This window comes from Carassius auratus, chromosome 34 (assembly GCF_003368295.1).
Source record: "Carassius auratus strain Wakin chromosome 34, ASM336829v1, whole genome shotgun sequence".
NCBI lineage: Eukaryota > Metazoa > Chordata > Actinopteri > Cypriniformes > Cyprinidae > Carassius > Carassius auratus.
Genome location: NC_039276.1, coordinates 14,923,088 through 14,949,624, shown reverse-complemented (window position 1 = coordinate 14,949,624; position 26,537 = coordinate 14,923,088). Strand labels below are relative to the sequence as shown.

The following is a 26,537-nucleotide window of genomic DNA, read 5'->3' as shown; positions in this document are numbered from 1 at the left end:
AAAACAAAAATAGCTCCTTATAAATTTTTTTTACAAATTAAATGTAATATTGTTGTAGTAGTTATGAACAAATACAAAGATGTAACTCTTTTTATATTGAACTCTATAACTCTTTATATTGATTGTGTTTTTACTCAGTTGGTTCTCTATTTGGGCTTATGTTTTTTGGAACAAAGCAGGAATTACGGTCTGGCTGAAATGGGCTCGTGAAGGAATATTGTAATGGGGCTCAATTACATTAAGCATGTTCTTAAAACCTGCGTTTTCCACTACAGAGTAAGGTCTCATATCCGCGGCTATAACGTAAATGCACCATTCGCTGCGGTGATGTCCGTATACGGAGCCCGGGACGTCACCTGTAGGAGAAAAAAAATCAATCCGTGGCGACGGTTTTGCAATCCGTCCCCTCAGTTTATAAACCGTACTCACGAATTCATAAACTGTTCACTCGATTTAACAAATCGTGCCCACGAATTTCCAATCCGTGCACTCAGATTTTGTAAACCGTACCCTCGGTTTTTGAATCCGTACTCACGAATTCATAATCCGTGCGCACGCTTTCGCAATCCGTTCCCTCGGATTTGTAAACCGTACTCACGGATTCATGCAGCAAACTCCTACGTGTTAACATACAGTTTTATTGAATATTATTATGTGGAATAGGTTTACAGCAAAGTGCCTTAAGTGATTCTCTATCAAGTGTAGTACGAGGTGGAATACAAAGATTTAATAAGAAAGATGCGCATTAAAATCTTGTTCAATTGCTGATAATCTATAATAGCACTTGATTATTATTGTGCAATAAACCTGGCATTGTGACTGACTCTGGAGTAATTTTTTCCTCTTTTGTAAGTTATTTTGGATAAAAGATTCTTATGCATAACCTGTTTAATAATATATAATAATGATACAAATAAAAATAAAGTTATTTTTTATAATTTTAATTTGTAGGCTAAATAAATGAGTACAAGACAGTAAAAATGTTTGTCATAAAATAATTTGTGAATTGCTTTATTTTTAAATAACCTTTGACAGTTTTGGAAATGCTTGTGTACAATTCTTTCTTAACATGAAGACTTATTTTTGTGATTTTATTATACTAAGCTCCACCCACCTCACCCCACCTGCCGGAGTTAGATGCATGTTTCACTGTTAAGTGTAAAATGCGTGTCAGTTTTCAAATCCGAGGGAACGGATTGCGAAAGCGTGCGCACGGATTATGAATTCGTGGGTACGGATTCAAAAACCGAGGGTACGGTTTACACAATCTGAGCGCACGCATTGGGAATTCGTGGGCACGGTTTGTTAAACCGAGTGAACAGTTTATTAATTCATGAGGATGGTTTATAAACTGAGGGGACGGATTGCAAAACCGTCGCCACGGATTGATTTTTTTTTCTCTCCTACAGGTGACTCGCGGGGCTCCTTGGTACCGAGCCTTCAGCGCGTACTGAGTGAGCGAGCGCCTGACTGAGTAGCCTAACATAAACATATAAGTTGGTGTTTTTTTTTTCTTCGGGGGTGTCAGGGGCGTTGCCTGTTACGTCGTTTGGGTTATTGGGCTACCTTGTTGAACGCATAACATTATATTTCACACACCTTTTTTATTTTCCAAATTTAATTAATTAGTCCAACGAACCGTTCGGTACATAATGCGTACCGCGTACCGAACCGAAAGCCTCGTACCGAACGGTTCAATACGAATACGCGTATCGTTACACCCCTAATATATATATATATATATATATATATATATATATATATATATATATATATATATATATATATATATATATATTATAAAACATTTTTTTTTTTTTTGGCTGTATATATGTGGTGTGTGTATAATAGAGTGCTGCATTGGATTTGAATCTCGCGGTGAATGGTGGTGTGTGGAAGAAATGGAGTCAACACAAGAAGTTGAGAGGAAAATTAACTCTGCTGTTTACTTGGCAAAAGCAAAGCAAAGCAAGTCAGGTATCTGGGAACAATTCTCATTTGTCAACTGAAAATAAATTGTGAAAAATCCTGTCCTCTCAAGTATTTAGTATTATTTAATAATTTAGTATTATTTATTTTCTTTTTTGCAATAGCCCGTTAAGCAAACTATTGTGAATGTGAAATCTGTGAGATTTTTTTTTAAAAAGCATTCTATTTTGTTTTATTTCGTTTTGTATTTATTTTTCTGTTTTTTGTTTTTATTAAAAAAGATAAATAGATAAAGTAGAATTAAAATAGAATATAAAGTGCTAGAGTTAGAGGGTCAAATTAAAAAGAAAGTAAGTAAGTTCAGTCCAAATCGCACAAATATCATTTACAACTGTTCTTGACACTTCTCTGGCTTATTTTTGACCCACTTCTGTTGAATTTACTTCATAGAAATTGTTTAATGTCTACGAACAATACCGTTAGCATCTTAACCATTTTCAGAGGAGGTAATGTATGCTAACTCTACAGACTGAGCTCTTCATGAAAGTTTGGGATTTTAATCACATCTTTATGTGTAGATGAGAGGCTTGACACTTTTGTAAAAGTTTTGCTAGATTTTTCAATGTGTGATTGGAAATATATTATTTTTTAATTATTATTTAACCTAAATATAACTACCAAACATCCAGTTCAGACGCATTTTGATCTCGTCCCCTCCAAACACTGCACAACTTCAGAATTTTTTTTATAAAGGATTTTATTGTCTCTGAATATATGATATTGAAATTCTGAATTGCATCTTCCTCATCTTTTTCAACCCTGGCCTGGTCTGTGTTTCCCAAAAGCATTGTAAGCCTAAATTGATCGTAACTCCATTGGTGACAGTCATCCAATTAGGATGGATTAGATCACAACCCTGATGTTACAAAAAACGTACATTTAATTTTATTAAATAACAATCCAATAAAATGCTATATTACACTTTGTTTTCTTTGTGTGGGTGTGTGTATATATATATATATATATATATATATATATATATATATATATATATATATAAATATATATATATATATATATATATATATATATATGCTTTGGATAAAAGTGTCAGCTAAATGAATAAATGAATAAATGTAATAAATGTCGTTTCTTGAAGATAGCTAAGGACTCAGCTGCTCGGATTGAGTTGGCCAGGTCATTCCACCAGGAGGGTGATTTTGTGCCTCTTTGAGATGGCACAATAATATGCCACTCACTTGCAGAAAGCAAGTTTCTAGAGGGCACATAATCGTGAAGTAATGAATTTAGGTAAATGGATACAGAGCCAATGGTGGTTTTGATTATATGGCTAAAATATGAGTGGATTATAACATTTAATGGCAAAATGAAAGTTTGGAAATGTGAACTGATATTTTCTACTGACACAATACAGAAACAAATATAAACAAGTGACTTAAAATATTTTTTAGCTAGTGAAAATACTAGTGTGTAATTTATATAACACCATTTTGTGTTGAAAATGGATGTGTATGATCAATAAGAAAGATTGCATTGTTGATTGTTATTGGTTACCTGCTGTGAGACTTTCTCTAGCTCCCTGATGTGATTGGCTGTTGAACAATGTGATGAGATTCTATACTGAAGATCCTCTCTTAGCTGATAAATAGGTTCCACTGTGGTTAACCGAAACTCCTCACGTTCCTGTTCCAGTTCCAACTCTAGATAAACACAAAGGATGCACTTTATGTGACCTAATAAAAAATCATCCTGCCTAAAAAGAATTTATTTATTTTTAGCTGGTTTTCGGTCCGGTCAGGCTGGTCTAGTTTTAAACAAGTTTGACCGTGCTAGGAAAATTGTCAAGCCAACTGAAATTTGCAAACCAGCTGGTCGTGAATGTATTATTATTTTAAATAATAAATCTTAATTGTTATTTCAGCAGGAATAATTTGAAACAAACAACATTTAATGTATGTAATTTCAATAGAACAACTAAAATTAGAAGGAACCTTACCATATTCCTGTAACTGAGAAATGATATCTGTGCCTGCTTCTTCTTTGAATCCACCTCCATGAAGAAATTGTTGAAAGTCCTTCTCAGTCTTGTGCCTGATACATTCAATAAACATTATAGATCATACACTTGAGATTAAAGGGGTCATATGATGCGATGAAAATTTTCCTTTCTCTTTGGAGTGTTGCAAGCTCTTGGTGCATAAAGAAGATCTGTAAAGTTGCAAAGACTAAAGTCTCAAATCCAAAGAGATATTCTTTATCAAAGTTAAGACTCTGACACACGTCTACGTCACTTTGTGAAAATATTTGCGTAATGCTGCTCAAATGTTCCCGCAAAGAAAGGAGTGGTTTCAGTAACCCAGTTAGTGTTGAAGCTGACTCACCCTCATGTCATTCCAAACCCGTAAGACCTCCGTTCATCTTCTGAACACAGTTATATACAGATATTTTAGATTTAGTCCGAGAGCTTTCTGTCTCTCCATTCAAAATCTATTTACGGTATACTGTCCATATCCAGAAAGGTAATAAAAACATCATTAAAGTAATCCATGTGACATCAGAGGGTCAGTTAGAATTTGTTGAAGCATTGAAAATACATTTTGGTCCAAAAATTTTGATTCAGCATTGTCTCCTCTTCTGGGTCTGTTGTGAGCACGTTCACTGCAGTGTATGATATCCAGTTTGCGAACGAATCACTCGATGTAACCGGATCTTTTTGAACCAGTTCACCAAATCAAACTGAATCATTTTAAACGGTTCGCGTCTCCAATATGGATTAATCCACAAATTACTTAAGCTGTTAACATCAACGTGGCTGACACTCCCTCCCCCTTTGGCAAACCAATAGTAATTCATTTACTGAAACAGTACACTGACTGAACTGCTGTGAAGAGAGAACTGAAGATGAACACCGAGCAGAGCCAGAAAACGAAAAAAAAGATTGACTCATTCTCGATTCAAGAAGCGGTTGCATAGGTTTCTGGATCACCAGTGGTGATAGGAAGTTTGCTTCTTTTCCATGAATCAGTTCTTTCGGACAGTTCGATTCAATAAACCAGTTGAAAAAAATGGTTTAACAGTCCTTTTGCGCTCGTCATAATGACGTCGATGGCAATGACTGCCCTTCATTGCTTAAAAAAAATTCTAACTGACCCTCTGATGTCACATGGACTACTTTGAAGATGTTTTATAACCTTTCTGGACATGGACAGTATACCATACATAGGTTTTCAATGGAGGGACAGAAAGCTCTTGGACTTAATCTAAAATATCTTGAACTGTGTTCCGAAGATGAACGGAGGTCTTACACGCTTGGAACGATATGAGGGGGAGTCATTAATGAAATGATTTTCATTTTTGGGTGAACTAACTCTTTAAGATTACTTACAACAGAACACCAACACATTTTATAGACAACCGTTCCGTGAACCTAGGATGGGAGGTAATTCTGACTTTGCTACGACAATCTGGTGCTTCTGAATCAGCTTCTGTAAGTACGTTTTGACATTAGTTTAAGTAGTTACTACTGAATGTTCAAATGCAGAGTTTTGTGTGTTGGCCCGAGACTCGAACCCACAACCCTAGTGTTAGAAGTCAAACTCTCTAACCACTAGGCCACAATTTCACAACTTGAGAGAGGTGGGGCATAGAGGACCTATAAAAATTTACAGTTATTTGAAAAATTATGTTTTTTTTTTTTTTTTTACATTAAAGCATGTCAAAATATTTTGTTACACCAAATACATAAAATAATGATCCTTAAAAAAGCATGAACCCTTTAAAAAAATTGTTATTTTCCCATGAAGACATGTAGGGCAATGACCATGAAAATGAAGAGGGAGCACTTTCTAATGGTTGACCTAATATGGTACATTACATTGGATCCTCAGAAATTGGCAGATATTTAACAAACTTTAATTCCAATATAAGCAAAAAACAAAAGTGACAGGTGGTTGCGGAACAGATTTATCTTTACCTGAACACCATGATGGTCTATGCAGATTCTGGAAAATTACTTTATTGACACACTGTTTTCCTAATTAATGTTGTTCAGTTGCTTTGACACAATCTTTTTTGTAAAGTGCTATATAAATAAAGGTGACTTGACTTGACGAGCGTGAGGCCTCTCTTTCCCAGTGCACACGCACACTTCTCTCTCTGCGTCTGCTCTGTTCAGCGAGTGGGGGGAAAGGAGCTGCGTGTAGCCTATTTGATTTTATCAGATAACAGCATGGTTACAAATCAGGATTTTTGGGCAGATTAACATCTTGGAAGGGAGACCTGGTTAGTCGTAACGCATCGCTATCAGTCCCTATTTCATAGTTTTTAGAATTTAGCTGCTATAAAATACAGTATGTGGCACAGAGAGGCAAACAAATGTAATAATAAATAATAAATTTACATTTTGCATGTTCAGAAGAAGTGAGCTGCACAGTCTTGCAAAATTTAAAACAGGTTTGTGTAAGTAAATTGCTCAGTGCAAAGAAAGAGAAGTGATATGAACCTAGGATTTCTATGGGGGGTTTTTTTCATGAAAAAATAATAACTAATAGATATTACAGTTCTATGAAAAAACATCTATTATCTATGAAACATGTCTACTCTTCATGCTCTGTTAACTATGGTTTCACTAAAAATAAACATATATTACATCCAAGCATCCATATTTGTCCATGCCCATGTTGATTAGATCAAAAACTTGAAAGGTCTAACTAACCAACCAACTAACCAAGACTAGGCCTTAGTCATATTAAGATATTTAAGCAACTTAAAAAAAAAAAGGTATATATATATATATATATATATATATATATATATATATATATATATATATATATATATATATATATATATACAGGTCCTTCTCAAAAAATTAGCATATTGTGATAAAAGTTCATTATTTTCCATAATGTAATGATAAAAATTAAACTTTCATATATTTTAGATTCATTGCACACCAACTGAAATATTTCAGGTCTTTTATTGTTTTAATACTGATGATTTTGGCAAACAGCTCATGAAAACCAAAATTCCTATCTCAAAAAATTAGCATATTTCATCCGACCAATAAAAGAAAAGTGTTTTTAATACAAAAAAGTCAACCTTCAAATAATTATGTTCAGTTATGCACTCAATACTTGGTCGGGAATCCTTTTGCAGAAATGACTGTTTCAATGCGGCGTGGCACGGAGGCAATCAGACTATGGCACTGCTGAAGTGTTATGGAGGCCCATGATGCTTCGATAGCGGCCTTAAGCTCATCCAGAGTGTTGGGTCTTGCGTCTCTCAACTTTCTCTTCACAATATCCCACAGATTCTCTATGGGGTTCAGGTCAGGAGACTTGGCAGGCCAGTTGAGCACAGTAATACCATGGTCAGTAAACCATTTATCATTGGTTTTGGCACTGTGAGCAGGTGCCAAGTCGTGCTGAAAAACGAAATCTTCATCTCCATAAAGCTTTTCAGCAGATGGAAGCATGAAGTGCTCCAAAATCTCCTGATAGCTAGCTGCATTGACCCTGCCCTTGATAGTGGACCAACACCAGCAGCTGACATAGCACCCCAGACCATCACTGACTGTGGGTACTTGACACTGGACTTCAGGCATTTTGGCATTTCCTTCTCCCCAGTCTTCTTCCAGACTCTGGCACCTTGATTTCCGAATGACATGCAAAATTTGCTTTCATCCGAAAAAAGTACTTTGGACCACTGAGCAACAGTCCAGTGCTGCTTCTCTGTAGCCCATTTCCTGCACACGCCTGTGCACGGTGGCTCTGGATGTTTCTACTCCAGACTCAGTCCACTGCTTCCGCAGGTCCCCCAAGGTCTGGAATCAGTCCTTCTCCACAATCTTCCTCAGGGTCCGGTCACCTCTTCTCGTTGTGCAGCGTTTTTTGCCACACTTTTTCCTTCCCACAGACTTCCCACTGAGGTGCCTTGATACAGCACTCTGGGAACAGCCTATTCGTTCAGAAATGTCTTTCTGTGTCTTACCCTCTCGCTTGAGGGTGTCAATGATGGCCTTCTGGACAGCAGTCAGGTCGGCAGTCTTACCCATGATTGCGGTTTTGAGTTATGAACCAGGCTGGGAGTTTTTAAAAGCCTCAGGAATCTTTTGCAGGTGTTTAGAGTTAATTAGTTGATTCAGATGATTAGGTTAATAGCTCGTTTAAAGAAACCTTTTCATGATATGCTCATTTTTTGAGATAGGAATTTTGGGTGTTCATGAGCTGTATGCCAAAATCATTAGTATTAAAACAATAAAAGACCTGAAATATTTCAGTTGGTGTGCAATGAATCTAAAATATATGAAAGTTTAATTTTTATCATTATCATTACATAAAATAATGAACTTTTATCACAATATGCAAATTTTTTGAGAAGGACATGTATATGTGTGTGTGTGTGTGTGTGTGTGTGTGTGTGCATATATATATATATATATATATATATATATATATATATATATATATATATATATATATATATGTGTGTGTGTGTGTGTGTGTGTGTGTGTGTGTTACAGGTGTGCATCTTGACACAGAACAATGACATTGACATATTTTAAGATATGTTAGAGCAAGATATCTTCAGTTGAGACAGCTCAAAGAGACAGTCTGTGAAACCATGGGGAAATGTATTCATTTAAGGTACATTTAAAAAAGATAACAATGTGTGATTAAATTGTGATTGTTCACAAGCTAACTCATGACAATCAAGCAATAAATCACGATTATATATTTTAATTGATTGACAGCCCTAAGTTAAAATGAAAAAAAAAAAAAAAAAAAACGATGTTACCTCATCAGTGGACTTTCCTCGTCAACATAGGCTATATTTTTTTCACACTTTTCTAATTTTCACTAATTTAAGTTTTTATATGAATGATCCTCTGAAGGGAACTGATTGTCTTCAGAAAAGTTTTGATGGCAATTTCAAACCAATATATTTCTGAAGTTCCAAAAGCACCTCCTACTGCCAGAGAATGAATGTGCATTTTCAATAATCCAGTATGTATTAGTTCAGACCAATGCGAAAATTCACCTATATAAATCAGTTTTAAATAATATAATAATATATACCTCCAACTCTTTCCTTTTCTTAAAAAAAATAGTTTAAAGGTTCAATTTTGAGGTTTATCTTTTTATTATTATTATTTTTTTTTTTACTTGTATCTCAATGGTAACTCAGTTGCTATTCTGTGGTCTACAACATGAAATAACAAAAGTGTCTGCTAAATTAATAAAGTAGGGCTGGTAAGCAATTAAAATTTTTTATCTAATTAATAACTTGATGTGATGATTAATTAATCTAACTAATCACACATCAAATTTGTAGAAATTACTCTAAAAAGATAATTTAAAGTCATTGTTGTGTAAAGCATCACATAGAGATTACAAAAAGAAGGTTCAGCAAGAAAAAATTTGTTTGATAACATTTTATACATATACTCTTTTGGACCATGTGAGTAAATTATGACAGAATTGTCATTTTTGGTTGGGCGAACTATAACTTTAATAATTTATCTTCTTAATTATATTATTATTACTATGAAAATATTAAATTATTTATTTAATGAAATGATACTCTAAATAATAAATAATAAACTAAAACTGACAGTAGGTGGTGGTAAATGTCTTAATAATTAAGTCATCAAGTCATTTATTCATTCGATTCATTCAAATGGCTGATTCATTTAGGAGTGAATAAAGGGTTCTTTATGAATGGTTCATTGAATCATTAGGCTTGTTTGACTTGAAGCGGATCATCACCATTAGACCGACCAGTGTGTGACATCAAAAAACCACAAGAGCTTTAGAGAGCAGACAACTCCTTGTGCTTTTGAATCACTCTCGCGGTACTTTGATGTCATACAACGAACGGTCTGTGCAGCACCACTTCAAATCCAACGCGACTATGGTCAGTGGTTCAACGCGCCAAATGGTTCACCAAATTCGTCCATAACATGGATTAAGAAATGAAATGCCGCTGTGGGTTGCTCAGGGATGAACAGTTCTGATTTTTCTTCATATTTTGGTTGGCAAAATAGAGCAAAACAGACAACATTGTGTCTATCACATTATCACATTTGAACTCATGAGATATTACACTTAGCCTACAGCTCGTGTGATATTTCTTAAAGGTCCTGTTCTTCGTGATTCCATGTTTTAAACTTTAGTTAGTGTGTAATGTTGTTATTAGAGTATAAATAATATCTGTAAAATTCTAAAGCTCAAAGTTCAATGCCAAGCAAGATATTTTATTTAACAGAATTTGCCTACAACGAACGACCAGTTTGGACTACATCCCTTTAGTTCTAGTTCTTGCAGTAATGAGGTCACTAAAACCGTTTTTTGATTAACCTCATGTGAATACACAAAAAGGGGGCGTGGTCTTGTTGCGTTCCGACGGAGAAGAGGAAGAGTTGTGTTTGTCGCCATGTCGAAGAAACACTGTTATTTTCATCTCGGAGTCCAATCACCATTGTTTGGGCTTCCCAGGGATGCTGTGCTTGGAGATGAATGGTTACAATTTATGTTTAACTCTTTGCTGAGGACAGCTTCCTCAATGTCAATCAGTTTCTCAATCACCGCCTGCGGTTCCAACACACGATCGTGACCCTTTTTAGTTGGGATTGCATCATCCTTAAGAAATAAACGATACGCAAATCCATCGTCAAACTGGGCCTTGTTTGTAAAACAAGCATCTTCGAAATGCAGGGAACAAACAAAAACACTTGCACAACTCCGTTGATGCTCTGTAAAAATAAACTCCATCCACTGGTCCCTTAATGCTGTTTTTTTTTTTTTTTGGTAATCTGTGCAGGGTTGTCTTGCCCTGGCAACCAAAAACACACTTCTTTTGTGACTTTTCGCGACGCTTTCGCTCTGATCAGTGAATGAATGTCTGTTCTCAGCCTCTCAGTGCTCTGCTATACGGGAGCGCGCGCTCTTCCGGCAGACGTTCCCTTAGGACCCATATAAGGAAATTCCGCTCCATCTAACGTCACACAGAGCCATACTCGAAAAAAACTTTCCGAAACTTGTGAGGAACCGGAAGGAGTATTTTGGGAACAAAAATACTCCTTCAAACATACAACTTAATATTTGAATCTTTGTCCATGTTTAGCATGGGAATCCAACTCTTTAACAGTGTAAAAAACTCAGTATGCATGAAATAGCATTTCTCCCCCCCTTTAAACCTGCTCGGGAGCAGCTTATTTCATGTAAACAGGATTAGATCGCTTCTTTACAACCAGAACTGATACTCAAAATATGTCTGCTATCACCGCTACTTTATTACAAGAGATTTCGTACTGATCCAGGGACAATAGTTTAAAATAATAATCATTAAAAAAAGTATTTGAAAATAATATAAAAATGCTGTGTAGTCCATAACAGCCTACTATAGACAGTCAGTTTTACTCACTGAAATATTTATTTGTCATACAATTATTACTTCATAATTCTATTAGAGTCTTACACACATGCTATACAGATAATAGAGTCGTGCATTATTTTGAGTGATGACTGCTATTATAAGAGTGGCTTGATGGAGCGCAGGAGATGCAGATAACATGATATTGACCCTTAAGAAACTTTTATTAATGCTGTCACGTAACAAATCTGTCCAAATATAAAATGAAATGAATAGATAATTTCTACATTGGAATAAAAATGTAAAGACTGCACAACTATTATAAATTGCGAATCTAAATAATTGGGAATCATGAAAAAAATTCTAATAAAAATAAAAACATGTAGGCCTATCTATTATCTGTTTCATGTATATATTATAACATTTATGTAGTTTTGTTTGCTTGGCTGTTTCCTTATAAAAGTCCAGAAATTTGTTAAGTCTTTCGTCAGGTGTCGTTTTAAATTATATGACGTCATTACAGTACATTGCCATCTTGCCACCAGCCAATTGCCTGTTTATAGTCGCGCCAGTAGTGACGTCAGAGGCTGTCACCGGCCAACTCGTTGGTGTTATTTCGATGTATGCTTCAGACACAGGTCACGATGAGGTGTTCCCCATAGCGACCCCCAGAGGATGCATGGTTACATTTGTAACCTGAGACGTTTTCAACCTGTGGGCCATGCAACAAGTATTGCAGGAGAGCCACCAATTACTATTGAAAGAAATAAAACATTCAAAAAGCAAAATTATAGGTCAAATATTCAAACATTTGATAGTCATAAATACTGACATTAACACAGGGGGAATGTGTAATGGACGCTTCGCAGATGCAAACGGGGTAAATCATGTTTTGTGTACTGATTAAAATAAAGTTAACATTGACCTAATGTTTGCATATCATGTTGAAAGCATAGTCTACTGCCACATCTCTGTGCCTAAATATGAGCTACTGGTAATGAAGACTGTTCAAACACAGTTTTATCCAGGCCCGGTTCCAGAGTTAAATACCGAGGGTGCTTCAGAAATTAGTGAGTGTGTTCTAGACACAATGCTCATATTTTCATGTAGATTTTTTGTTTTGTCAGTTGCTCTCTCAAATATGAATTCTGTATGAATCTTAGGAGGTCATTCCCCAAACTTTGCAGCATGTAACGGATATGCAGGTCATCGATTCATGGGTTAAAATTCAGGCATACAAATGAAACCTTTTTGCATTAAATGCCTGGCCTGGCGCCAGCCTGGCTGGACTTAAATTATTTACGATACCCGTGCGAGCCTCAAAGGGGACATGAAATCCCCCCCACACACACACACATAAGCACACACACGCAAACAAACTTTTCTTTATGCTTTTTATGTAAGTCCTTAATAATATGTATTTTGAATATGTTTGTGGGTACAATGGTTAATCCTTGTTATGCGAGGATTGGAAATGTTTCTCCTCATTTTAACTTTCTCAAAGAGAGCCATGTTTCTGCAACCCCCACTCCTGACCAGGTCGTAAAGCTTTATGACCCCACTGGGCAACAGGACAGGAAAGAGCCCATTCACTGGTACCTTTTTCTCAATGTATCCTAAACTATTACCTCAGACGTAGTCTAAAAGTATATAGTATTGTTTTTGTTGGTGCTTTAAGATGTTTCCCATATAAATTGGGACTATCTGCAATTTATTAGCGTGTGTTAATCTTTAAATGTGTGTAAATTCTGCATTTGATTGTAACTTCGTGTTGCTACCAGTTATATATGTTATATATGTACTGTTTGGTGTTGGAATTGTCATGTTGTGACATAACTATTCCCCTGTGTAAAATGTGTGTAAAATCTATTAATCTTGAATTAAGTACTTGCTAGAATATCACTGCTGAAATCTAACAAGCCCCAAAGTTAGTAGGGTGGGTGTTTCCACAGAGACAAAGGAACTTTTCCCCGCTTCAGATCGCGGATGTTCATTGGTTGTTCACGCGAAAAGAGGCGTGAACCATCCCAAGCCATAAGAACCGACCGAACAAGGTCCGCCTCTTCTTCTTCTTTGCTCTCTGACACGCTGCTCTCCTGTCGACCCTGGTCGCTTCCGCTTGTCCCTCCGAGCGGCCTCGGGCCGCTCTAACATCGCCATCCCGGCTGAGAGGCGGAGAGGGAAGCCATTTTCATGGCTCCTCCGGAAGCTTTCGTTTTCGTTGTTTGGTTTTCTTTTCTTTACTAAGTTTATTCAACTATTCGCCTCTCCACACAAGGAAGACGAATTCTGGAACATTGTTTGTTGAACCTTTCAAATATCGCGCGATTCCGCAGCAGCCCGGAAGATTTCCACAAAGGACCACGCTGCTCCATGCTCACACCAAGATCCAGCGCTGCTCCAGCACGCGCACCGGTCTCTAGCTCACGCGCATTGGACACTTTGCAAGTATCACTTTTCTATGGAGATTGAAATGCTGCTTTAAAGTGTTGATATGATTTGAGTCGTTGTTGGCTTCCAAAAGTTACTGACTGTGATTTTCATACCTGAGCTCATTATGTGATCTCATTCATTTTCTCTCTCTCTCTCTCTCTCTCTCCCTCATTTGGATTCCGTTATGTCTTGTACAAAGTTTACTGTCTGTATTGCCGTACGCATATTTACTCTGTGTGATTTGTAGTTTAGATGTATTATTAGTCAATTATTAAAAACCCATATATTCATGATTCTTGTCTCTTACAGGAAAGTAAGAAGATGTCGTCAGGATGGCAGGGTAATAATAAAAAAAACTAGCAAATGGCCACTACAAAAAAAAGAATTTCTGGAACAAAATGGCACAGCTCTGCCACAGCACGCACTGACTCAAGTCTCAAAAGAGAGAGAAAAAAAATAAATAAAAAAAATAAAGTTTCCCAAAACAAATCCGATTTTAGGCAATGGACAGTCTCCACAAAAATACAAAAATACTCAGGGAGTGGAAAGATTAAACGCTGTGAAAAAAACTTCCAGTTCATTTACATATTCTCGCACACTAACAAGTGCACTAGATTGACAAGCAGGAAGAAATTAACGTCTCCCAATCCAAAGCACAGCTCATTAATGACTCCGACACGCAGAAAAACTCTCAAGGATACATACAGTTCGAAAAATGCAAAACAGCAGTGTTCAGAACGAAACTCACGGCTCCAGCAACTGACTCTCGTGCTCTCAGCCAGTCTCTCACTCTGTTCGATGACGCAATCAGCCGAACTTCTGCACCAGCTCCGTTTCCAGTCTCAGACAACGATGGCGTTAATGTTCATTTAACCCACAAAAACTGAGATGAACTGTGTTACTATCTTCTTTCCCGTTTTCTCGGTGAAAACTGAAGATCTCTCAGACAGCAATCATGGTGTGTCTTTCTCTCGTAAAAACCGATCTCCCTCTTCCTTCTTCCCAGACGTCTTTGCCTCTCCCGCGAACTTGCTGAAAACAGGCCAACACGTCAAAATAAAAGTCCCTTTAAAAAAATACCCGTTACATAAACTTAGTAAAGAAAAGAAAAGAAAACAAAACAACGAAAACGAAAGCTTCCGAAGGAGCCATGAAAATGGCTGTCCTCTTCGCCTCCCGGATGGCCACGCCGAGGGACTCGCGGGAGCGACGAAGGTCACACAGGAGAGCAGCGTGTCAGAGAACGCAGAACGAGAAGAAGAGAGAGGTGGATCTTGTTCGGTCGGTTCTTATGGCTTGGGATGGTTCACGCCTCTTTTCGCGTGAACAACCAATGAACGTCCGCGATCTGAAGCGGGGGAAAAGTTCCTTTGTCTCTGTGGAAACACCCACTCTACTAACTTTGGGGCTTGTTAAATTTCAGCAGTGATATTCTAGCAAGTTCTAATTCAAGATTAACAAATTTTTCATTACTTTGCTTTAGATAAATGGGTCTGTCAAAGCATGACGATTACACAGATACCAAAAATAATGTATATAAATGATCAAAACATGAAGTTACATTCAAATGCAGAATTACACACATTTAAAGATTAACACATGCTAATAAATTGCAGATAGTCCCAATTTATATGGGAAACATCTAATGTACCAAAAAGAAATACTTAATACATTTAGAAAACATAAAAAACAAAAGGTAATAGTTTAGAATGCATTGGGAAAAGAAACCAGTGACTTGGCTTCTCTCCTGTCCTGTTGCCCAGGGGGGTCATAAAGTTTTATGAGCTGCAAAGGAGTGGGGGGGTTACAGAAACATGGCTCTTTGAGAAAGTTAAGATGAGGAGAACATTTCCAATTTATAAGCTAGTAAAATTATAATCCTCGCATAACAAGGATTAACCATTGTACCCACAAACATATTCAAAATACATATTATTAAAGACTTACATAAAAAGTATAAAGAAAAGTTTGTTTGCGTGTGTGTGCTTATGTGTGTGTGTGGGGGGGGGAGGATTTCATGTCCCCTTTGAGGCTCGCACGGGTATCGTAAATAATTTAAGTCCAGCCAGGCTGGCGCCAGGCCAGGCATTTAGTGCAAAAAGGTTTCATTTGTATGCCTGAATTTAACCCATGAATCGATGACCTGCATATCTGTTGCACTAGAAAGCACATAAAGATTAATCACTAAAAAGCTGTTACTCGTTTTGGTTCATCACGATAATGAGAGGATTCTTGGAAAACCCAGCACAGGACTCTGATGTTTTGAGCGATTTGTGGATTCTAACTTGAACACCTCTGATTTGCAAATTGCATTCAAGAAATCAATGGTTCAGAAAACAAGATGTAAATAAACATTTTGATGCCCTCCAAAGTGCAAAAACAATTACTCAATTAATTGGATAGATTACCAGATCTGTTTATATTATCTGTTTCTGCCAATATGATAGTGAATACACAATATCTTGAGTTTTCAGGATCAATGTCTATGATGTGAATGTTTTACATGAGAATTGCTAAGCAAGTGTAGTGATTAGAAAGGCTATAAATAGCATATTTCATCCAATTTTAAGCCGAATTCTGTTTCTTGCGACTCTTTTTCGGGTCAGGCCAATTTTCAGCATTTTAACGCCTTGTGTGTCATGCAGTGTTTATGCAGTGTACAAGGGGAAATGAGAGCCGATTAACCTCGCCCGACCGTCAATCGGTTGGTCGGATGGATTTCTGACATGTCAGAAATTTTGGTCGCCTCTCATGAGGTATCGCACTATTGAAGCAGGGCTACGGACAGATTTTCCGCATTTCCCTCACAGCGCGTGCGCAAAACCATAAACAAAACCATGGTGACACGGCGTGTAGTGTGGCCTGAGGTGATGGAGGGAAAAGTTATGGCAAAGAAAAATAAAAAAAAAGAGGGAAGAAAACGCCTGCTTACCTCCAATTAGCGTTGCAAAATGGATAAACCATATTGGTCAAGTCTTCCGAGCCACCTGCGTGCCTTTTTTTTTGGACTTTTCATCACACAGAATTGTGCATATCACCAAAGCAGTGCGTTTATCCAGGGAAAGCATTTTTATTCTGAAACAGCCACAAACATCTGGGTTCTGAGGGATCCTACGTGTTGATTCGGTTGATTCCCCACGTGTAGTGTGAGCAGTCTAATCTCAACTTGACGATCGGACCGTATAGTGAGCGCATAAAAATTGTGAGCTTCGGTTTTACATCGCATGCCATCTACTCATACAGTGTTAGTTGGTACCTTGCCAAAATCGCACAGAAATCGCACAGTGTATGCCCGGCTTTACATAGCTTGATACTAATTGTGACGAGTGGGGCTAGGCCGAGAGCTGTGGGAACAGGTTAAGGTCGGTGGAGTGATTGGAAATGAGCAACACCTGTGCCACTCACCGATCTTGAGTCACACGGAGGAGCTCGGGAAGGATAAAAAGGAGTTACGACAGAGAAGGACCAGAGAATACCAGGCCTGGATTTTATTTTGTGTTTTGGTTTTGTTTGTGTGAGGCAGTCGTCCGTGAGGGGCTGTCACGCTGTTTTGTATTTATTTTATCATTAAAGTTTGATTTGAATGTTCCTGCCTCCTTTTTCCTGTGATTATGAAGTTTTTTACATTATTACACTAATATTAGCTCTAATGCTTACTTAGTTTTATCCTTTTTTTCTTTTCTTTTTTTACTGCTTTTGTTAAACTCATTCCTGTCCCTTGGCACTATACGCCTGATCTCAGCCTATCTACCTTGGAGTTTCTCTAATTGGTTCTCAATGTGCTTTTAGCTTGGCCTGCCATTTTCTGCTCACCTCAGCCCAGTCAGCAATGATCTGCTCCTATTTGGTTCAGTTTGTTCCTGTCTGTTGTTTGCTCTGTTCGGGGGCTCTCGACTGTTTATTATAGTCCAAGTCCAGGTTCTTCATATGTATACACCTCTCCCTTTATCCCCTAATAGAGTCTGCTAATTCTAAATAATCAGGTTCAGGTAATCTACTATCAATAAAGATGCAAATGGGTTAAGACCCATTTCCTTTTCGATCTTTCTTTTTTTTTTTTTTAAACAATGGCTCAAATACAATAAACTGACTACCGTGAGCCCTACTAAATAACATTGCATGATTTATTTTCAATCCACATAAATTTTGTATCTGAAAATTAAAATTTCACAAATGCATATGCAATAAAGTGAGCCATAAAAATATGTCTATGCTTTAGTAAATTTGGTCCCAAACATGAAAAGTTCCAATGTTTTTAAAGAAAGATTTGAAAATGCAGATTAAGCATTTACTATTGTACTACCTGGCTATATTGAGTCTGTGATGCTCCTGGAGCCACACTTGTCTATGCAGGCTCAGAACACTCCTTTCCTTATTCAGCTGAGCTGCATCCAACACCTTCTGCACCTGAAATACATACAAACTCATTTTACATTCATCATGCGACATATGAGTCAAACAAGATGTGGCGAGTGGGGCGGGGCAGAGAGGTGTGGGAACGAGGAGTGAGGCCAGGTGTAGTGATTGGAGATGAGCTACACCTGCGCCCCACCCCTCGTTCCCACGTCTCTTGGCCCCGCACCACTCGCCACACAAGATAATAATGGTTAATTAGTAAAGGTGGACATGATTTTATCCATCTGGAACTGAGTATGCAGTGAATAATGGGACAGATATTAATGTGAAACACCGCCAGCACTCAGATTTGGGAAAGCTTTAACAGTCTTTGTGACAGGATATGCAATGTATAGTGCACCACCAACATGTGGTAGAGGATGGACAGTAGTGTGTCATAGAAACTATATTTTAAACCAGCTAATATACTTGATGATCTGATGACCAAAAAAGTTCAGCAGTATGTTATGCTACTAACTACTCACCACATCACTGATCAATATTTACATTAAAAATATATATTTTCTTTGCACTTACAATGTGATATGTGAAATTTGTAAAAATTCAAAGGAGTGATTAAAAACAAAATGGCATACACATGGAAATGTTTGTCCAATCATTGCATTCAGTCCAAGGTGTGGAAAAAGAAATTCAGATTCTGTTACAGATTTATGATCCACAGTTTGCAGACTTGCCAAAATACACAGAGACATACAACAGAGTAAAACAAGAGTAAACAATGGCAGTGTTTTACAAGATGGAGAAACTGGATGTTTCTTTTCAACAGGCAAGCAAATTTTAAGTTAAAGGTAGTTCTAATATGTTGGGCCATTTAATAAAAAAAAAAAAAAATTGTACTGTAATTCAAGTTCCCTTTCAGTTGGTCACATTCTACGTTACGAATGGGATCTCGCCCGAGAGCCCAATCACCTTCGAGTGGTACAAAACGAGCCAATGGTACACAAAGTACTTGGTCTGCGGAACTTGCATCGCGAGCTCCGCCCGCAGAACGGGTATATAAGGAGCAGCACGAGCAACTCGCATTCAAGCTTTCGCTTCGGAGCCGAGCACATCTCTCTGGTACCTTTCTTCCCGGAAGTGCACCAGGAAGTAACCAGTTCATGGAAGGCACCTTTAACTGCCCGAAACCGTTCTGGTACTTCCTCCACCTTCACTGCCCTCGATGGTGGGGCGGCCAAGGGGTAGGCTGGGATTCCCCTGGTGGAGCATTCTGTTGTGATGCAACTGTGTCCGCAGAGCACCTCCGCTTGGCGTGGTGGTTCCAAGCTGCCCTCCAAGGCCTGTAAGTTCTCATCCACGCTTGTAGCCAAGGCTTACAGAGCTCCTGGTCTGGCTGCTTCTGCCCTGCATGCCCTCTGGGAAACTAAGGTCATTGCATGCTCCTTGAGTCAGGTGATGTCCACTTTGGTGGTCCAGGAGCGCCACCTATGGCTGAACCTGGCAGACATGAGGGAGTCTGATCGGGCTCAGCTCCTCAACTCCCCGCTTTCCCATGATGGCCTCTTCGGCAACGCGGTAGAGGTTTCGGGGTGTCCGTGCGATGATGGTGTGCAAAGATGCCTTATCATGCCCGTCCCTCCAGTCGACATGAAGTCCGGCTTTTACAGCCCTTACTTCATAGTACCCAAGAAGACAGTTGTGTTACGGCCAATCCTGGACTTGCATGCCTTGAACCGAGCTCTGCACAGACTCCCGTTCAAGATGCTAACGCCCAAGCGCATTTTCGAATGCATTCGTCTGATGGATTAGTTTGCAGCAATCGACCTTAAGGACGCATACTTTTTATGTCTCCATTCTTCCTCGACACAGACCGTTTCTTCGGTTTGCTTTCGAGGGGCAGGCATTTTAGTACAAGGTTCTCCCATTCAGGTTGGCCCTGTCTCCCCGCGTCTTTACGAAGGTCCCTGAGGGAGCCCTGGTTCCTCTCAGAGAACAAGGTGTCTGTCTCCTCAACTACCTCGATGACTGGCTGATCCTAGCTCACTCTCGAGAGTGGTTGTGCGAGCACAGGGATCTGGTGCTCAGACACCTCACCCGACTGGATCTTCAGGTCAACTGGGAAAAGAGCAAGCTCTCCCCTGTGCAGAGGATCTCTTTTCTCGGTATGGAAATAGACTCGGTCGCCATGTCGGTGGCTTACAAATGAGCGTGCGCAGTCACGACTGAATTGCCTGAGACAATTAGAGGGCAAGAGAGCGGTTCCACTGAAACTGTTTCAGAGGCTCCTGGGGCATATGGCATCTACGTCAGCGGTCATACCGTTCAGGTTATTCTATATGAGACCGCTTCAGCACTGGCTTCACAATTGCGTCCCGAGATGGGCATGGCAACTGGGCACACTCCGAGTGACCATCACTCTGGCCTGCCGCCGAAACTTCACCCCGTGGTTGGACCCCTTATTTCTACGGGCCGGCGTGCCCCTAGAACTGGTGTCCAGACATGTTGTTGTATCAACAGATGCCTCTGCCACAGGCTGGGGTGCCATGTGCAATGGGCATGCTGCATCAGTCTCCTGGACGGGACCCCGACTTCAGTGGCATGTCAATTGCCTCTAGTTGCTAGCAGTATGGCTTGCTCTGCACCGCTTCAGGGCCCTGCTGAAGGACAAGCACGTTCTGCGCAAGTATGTGTTTCCCCCACCCTCTGGCACCCACGTCCCGATCTGTGGAACCTACATGTGTGGGTTCTGGACAGGTCACGGAAGGTTTAGGTACCTTGCCACCACAGGTGGTAGCTACCATCACTTAAGCTAGAGCTGTGACCACCAGACACGCCTATGCTTTGAAATGGAACCTCTTTGTCACTTGCTGTTCTTCACGGCGTAAGGGCCCCTGGAAATGTCCAATTGGGTCAGTGCTTTCCTTTCTTCAGGAGGGGTTGGAACTAAGGCTGTCTCCTTCCACCCTCAAGGTCTATGTGGCTGCCATTTCGGCTCACCATGACCCTGTTGAAGGTAAGTCTCTTGGGAGGCATGATCTGATCATCAGGTTCCTAAGAGGAGCAAGGAGGCTCAATCCGCCTTGCCCTCAACAAGTCCCCTCTGGGGACCTCACAGTAGTTCTAACGGCACTGCAAAGGGCTCCCTTCGAACCCTTGCTCTCAGTAGAGCTAAAGTTTTTTTCTTTGAAAACTGCTCTCCTGACGGCTTTGGCGAAGAGGGTCGGGGACCTGCAGGCATTCTCAGTTGACAAAGCGTGCCTGGAATTCGGGTAGGCTAACTCTCACGTTATCTTGAGACCATGGCCTGGTTACGTGCCCAAAGTTCCCACCACTCCTCCCTGGAGGAGGCAGACCCAGCCCTGGCGCTGCTCTGTCCAGTACGTGCGCTCCGCACCTACGTGGACAGAACTCAGTGCCTTAGGACCTCAGACCAGCTCTTTGTCTGTTACGGAGGCCAGCAGAAGAGAAATGCTGTCTCCAAGCAGAGGTTATCCCACTGGATAGTGGATGCTATTGTCCTGGCTTATCAGGCTCAAGACCTGCCATGCCCCCTAGGGGTGAGAGCTCACTCAATTAGGAGTGTAGCTTCCTCCTGGGAGCTGGTGCATGGCACCTTGCTAACAGACATTGGTAGAGCTGCGGGATGGGCGACAACTAACACATTTGCGAGATTTTATAATCTCCATGAAGAGCCTGTGTCCTCCCAGGTACTTGCCCCTTCGAGGTAGTAAGAACCTGCTTGGTGTCAATCCGCTTGCTGCGCCATTCACTCCGTGGACTGGATGTGTGCGCTATTCCCCTCAGGTGAGTTCCTCAGTCAAAACCCTGGGTTCCTCCAGCACTGTTGATGTCTGCTTCAGGGTACGAGGGAAGACACTTTTATTGTTTTCACCAGGTACATGACAATATCATACAAAAGACAAATTACAGATTTATACATATGCTGCATGTTAGACCAGAATATTTACAGTGGCTGAACATAACAGAGATGGACAGAATACTATATAAGGAGAGAAGAAAATAATAAATAAATAATAAAAAATAAAATAACAATAAAGTCTAAATTATTGTGTCACAATGAAAAACAGTATCACATAAGACCAAAAGTCTTCCTAAACCGGAATACACACAGTAACCACTGCTTTGTTCTTATTAGGTAGTTTGTAGAGCAAACATTTGTTTTGGGAGATTTCCAGTGTTCCAAGATGACTAGCCTTTTTTACATTATTTCCCCTGTAACATATTTAAAGTTTGTTGCCATAAAGGCTGAATAAGTGGACACTCCCAGATACAGTGAATAAAAGTACTCTGTCCTTTTGACATTTCCAACAGGCATTATTATTGGTCAAACCCATTCCATTGAGTCTAAGAGGAGTCAAATAAAACCTGTGTATGATTTGTGTAAATTGTCCTCTAGCTTCATGTAAAATTTGCCTGTATTTGACAAAATACTTTTCCAGTCTTTGACCCCGATTACAATCCCAATGTCCTTTTCCCATATTCTCTTTAAATGAATGCAGTGATTGCTGAGTACCGGTATGTGTTTGTTCATCCTGTAGAATACAGAGGTTTATGTTGGGGATGAGGCAGTGTTAGGAAGTCAAAGATGTGGTTTCTGTCAATGTGCTGAAATTTTGTGGAAACAAATTATGATTTGAAGATATTTCCAGAAATTATATTTTTCCCTTTAAATGATACTTCTGTACAAGATTATTATAAGACATAAATACACCCTGTTCATACAAATCTTTCTATGGAAGTAAAATAATGACATATGTCTTTGAAACAAAAAAGCATGCTGAATAGCACTAACTGAAAAAATAATGCATTGCATTAACAGTACTTTCATTTTAATGTCTTGTATTTCCAGGGCTTGCATTTTTAGGTCCTGAAATTTAACATAGTTGTTCGTTTAAGCTGTGAATATTTCAATTCAAAATATTTCACACACCTTTTCATAATTAAAAAATCTATAATTCATATTCACGTTCCAGAATTCACTTCCAAAATATTCAATCGGTTTAAAAATATGATGTGTAATATTCAACAGACAAATTCTGTAAATGTCATTTCACTTTCCAAATTCGCTTCCACAAATTCAGTGATTAAAATTCGGCAGATAATTTGCCCTTTCACATCCAGGAGCTGCAGGAATAGCAGTAGAGCACAGAGGCATGATCTCCATCTGCTGTCAGTCCCTCACCAGCAGGTGGTGCAAGTGGCTGTTGATTAATTAATACTGTGATATAAGACCTAAGATCTCAGAACACACTTTATTGATGATTATGCAAACTATATAGACAGTTAAGCAGATGTAAAATATGAACGAATGCTCAAGAGATGCAGGTTTCTGAGCTGAGCGCTGATAACAAAGAACTTCAAATTTTGATTAATCTGACCACAGAACAGTTTTTCACTTTGCCGCTGTCCATTTTAAATGAGCCTTGGCCCAGAGAAAATGCCTGCGCTTCTGTATCATGTTAAGATATGGCTTCTTTTTTGACCTATAGTTTAAGCCAGCAACGGCGAATGGCACGGTGGATTCCAAGATGACTAGCCTTTTTTACATTATTACATTATAATGAGCCAATATTTGGCATGATATTTCAAAATGTTCAAAACATTTGATATGTCATCTATATTCTATTGTGAATAAAATATAAGTTTATGAGATTTGTAAATTATGCCATTCCTTTTTTTATTTGTGTCTAATTTGTGTAACAGTGTCCCAACTTTTGGAATCAGGTTTGTGCAAATTAAACAGTAATTCAAATATTATTCATATTGCCAAGGATGCTTGTTATCAAACTGATAGGACCTTGTCTTGCAAGGGATTTGAACGTCATTTAACAGGTGATGCTTAGATCTAAACAGCCAAAATTAAATATTACTTTACAAATATTACTTTTGGGTGGTATTTTGTTTAATTTTGGTAACATTAGCCAAACTTTTGCATCCGAGGAACAACACTTGTTAACCGGCAAGAGAGAGAGCAGCAAATCGGCAACAGTAAAATAGCATTAGGATACTGGAAAAATTTGCCTTCATCTTGCTCTGTGATTAAGTATTTATTTCAACCAAACTATAGGATTAATTGAACATTGGCTAACCAAGATGGTTTCGGTGAGTTTTATTTTGTTTGTGTCAACTTTTAATGAAAGGTGTTTTACAAACAGTTAACAAGAAAATTAAGCTTATTGTAGTTCGATTAAAGACAGTTGAATCATCAAGGCTTTGCATTTTTCTGTTTAAATGCCAAACTGGTGTGAAAGTATTGTCGTTCTGGACTCTTTGTGAATGAATTTTGTTTATTTATCTGTCACAGCGCGTCTCACACAGCCAACTTCTCAACTGTTTTAGAGTATATGCTTTGTCAAACCGTTTTGCATCATCTGTGGCTTTTCTTTCACAATCCTAACATTGCAACTCAGTTAAGGTTAAACATTTCTGTGTGAAGACTAATACGGTATCAATAAAAATCAGCCAGCAGCCATAATCAAGACTAATGCATGTTTGTTGATGAAAATTTTCAATCTACAAGGAATTTACCATCGGGCAATAACAAAATGTCCGCCTGTCAAATCTGTTATCATAACTGTGCTACAATAGTGACGTAAATAAGACACATGAGAATTCATTTAAATACATCTAATTTAACCTTTAAGTGTATTTTGGCAGATTGCAGTCAGACTTTTTGAAAATTTTCAACATTTAAGTGTCACATTTAAGCCCCTTTCACACTGCACGTCGGACCCGGAATATTGCCGGAACATTGCCGGGTCGCTTCCGTGTGAAAGCAAACACACATTGAACTATTCCGGCATTGAACCCGGGTCGGAGACCTAGTAACATTGCCGGGTTCAACCCGGGACAGCACTGTGTGAACAAAAGCCAGATCTAATGCTGTGTCGAAGTGATGACGCGCGATATTACGCAACTCTTTTACCGGCTGTTTTGAAGGAAGATCAACGTTCGCGATGAAAAAAACATGTGCAAACTGTAATGAAGCAGTGATCAGTTTGTTCCTCACTTTAAACGCTGACGCCGAGATCGTTCACCTGCTTCAGTGAAAGTATAACGTGCCTAAGGTTTTCGACTCCTACAGATTATTTTTTTTAAAGTTTAGGCTATTTCTAATGATATAATATAATTATTGCTGTTATCTATGAAAGAAAGGCAGAAAAAAGTCAAGTGCTTTGTTTTTTTTTGTTTTTTGTTTTTTTATTCAGATACCAAATTAGTCAAAAAGTATATAAACAATGCCATCAAGCATGCAAGCTGTTATCAAAGGCAAAGGAGGCCATTTCTTTTCTTTTTTATTATGTGAATAAATACTATTTAGTTGTTTCGGTTTGTTATTTGCCAAATAAATGACAATAACATCTTTAGATTAAGATTTTTTTTTTTGACAGATTCTTAGTGTTTTATCTACTATGACAGGTGGTCTAATAAATTGTTAAGCACTGTATATTTTTTATAGCATTCAGGTGGCACATTTGTTCGAAGGACAGAATGTGGAATAGTGAGTTTTTGTCAATAAAATTTAAATAAAGAAATTAAGATTGACAATTACAATTTATTGATCGGATTAATTGATTAATTACTATCCAATTCATAAAAATAAAACAATCAGCTAACTAATCGATTATCAAAATAAATATTAGTTGCAGCCCTAACACACACACACACACACACAGAGACAAATACCTTGCTACATGTACTGTGTTAGGCTAACCGAGACCAGTCATTTGCACTTACATACTGTTGCTCTTTCGTTAGTTTTGATTGCTTATACTGTCTTCATTTGTAAGTCACTTTGGATAAATGTGTCTGCTAAATGACTAAATGTAATGTAATGTAACATGCTGATACCTATTCAGCACATTAGTATTGTAAGAATCTTGAAGATTCTTCTCTTGAACACCCAATCCAGTTTCATATGCAAAACGCCATGCTAGAAACAAAGGATCACAAAATTTCCCTCCAAAGATACCATTCCTCATTGGTGCACTCAAATCATGATGGTATAACCCCTCACACTTTAAAGATCACTGATCAGATCAGGGTGGTTCTTTTATATTTGCTGAGCTGGAAGTATTCTAAGAACCCCTAAGTTTGTGCCTTGTCTTTCTATTCACCAAAGATCCTCAGATTTCAGCTGATGTCTCCCTATCTCTGTGCTTTTCTCTCATCATTTTCCATCTCAGAGAAAAATCTTCTAACCACCACTGAGTCACAGTAACATCTTTGGATTTCATCACTCTTCAAACCCGCAAGAATGTGATCGCAATTCCAACACCAACAATGCTTAAAAACATCAAGACTTTCATCTGAGACTGCATTTGGACACTTCAACAGCCAAGGCATTGCAAGTATCGTACATTAACTAAATGACATAGTGCTTTAGCATAATATGTAGAACC

General features: G+C 38.6%; 1 protein-coding gene across 2 annotated transcripts in view; it reads right to left on the bottom strand.

Moving 5' to 3' along the window:
- The window catches only part of LOC113053282 (coiled-coil domain-containing protein 148), a 120,689-nt gene that overhangs the window by 73,238 nt on the left and 20,914 nt on the right, over window positions 1-26,537 (bottom strand). For both annotated transcript variants that reach the window (XM_026218189.1, XM_026218190.1), the window contains exons 4-6: window positions 18,062-18,165; window positions 3,947-4,041; window positions 3,505-3,650 (exon numbers count right to left, since the gene is read on the bottom strand). In XM_026218189.1, coding sequence (XP_026073974.1) covers window positions 3,505-3,650; window positions 3,947-4,041; window positions 18,062-18,165 — 345 coding nt within the window. The remainder of the gene's footprint in view (window positions 1-3,504; window positions 3,651-3,946; window positions 4,042-18,061; window positions 18,166-26,537) is intronic.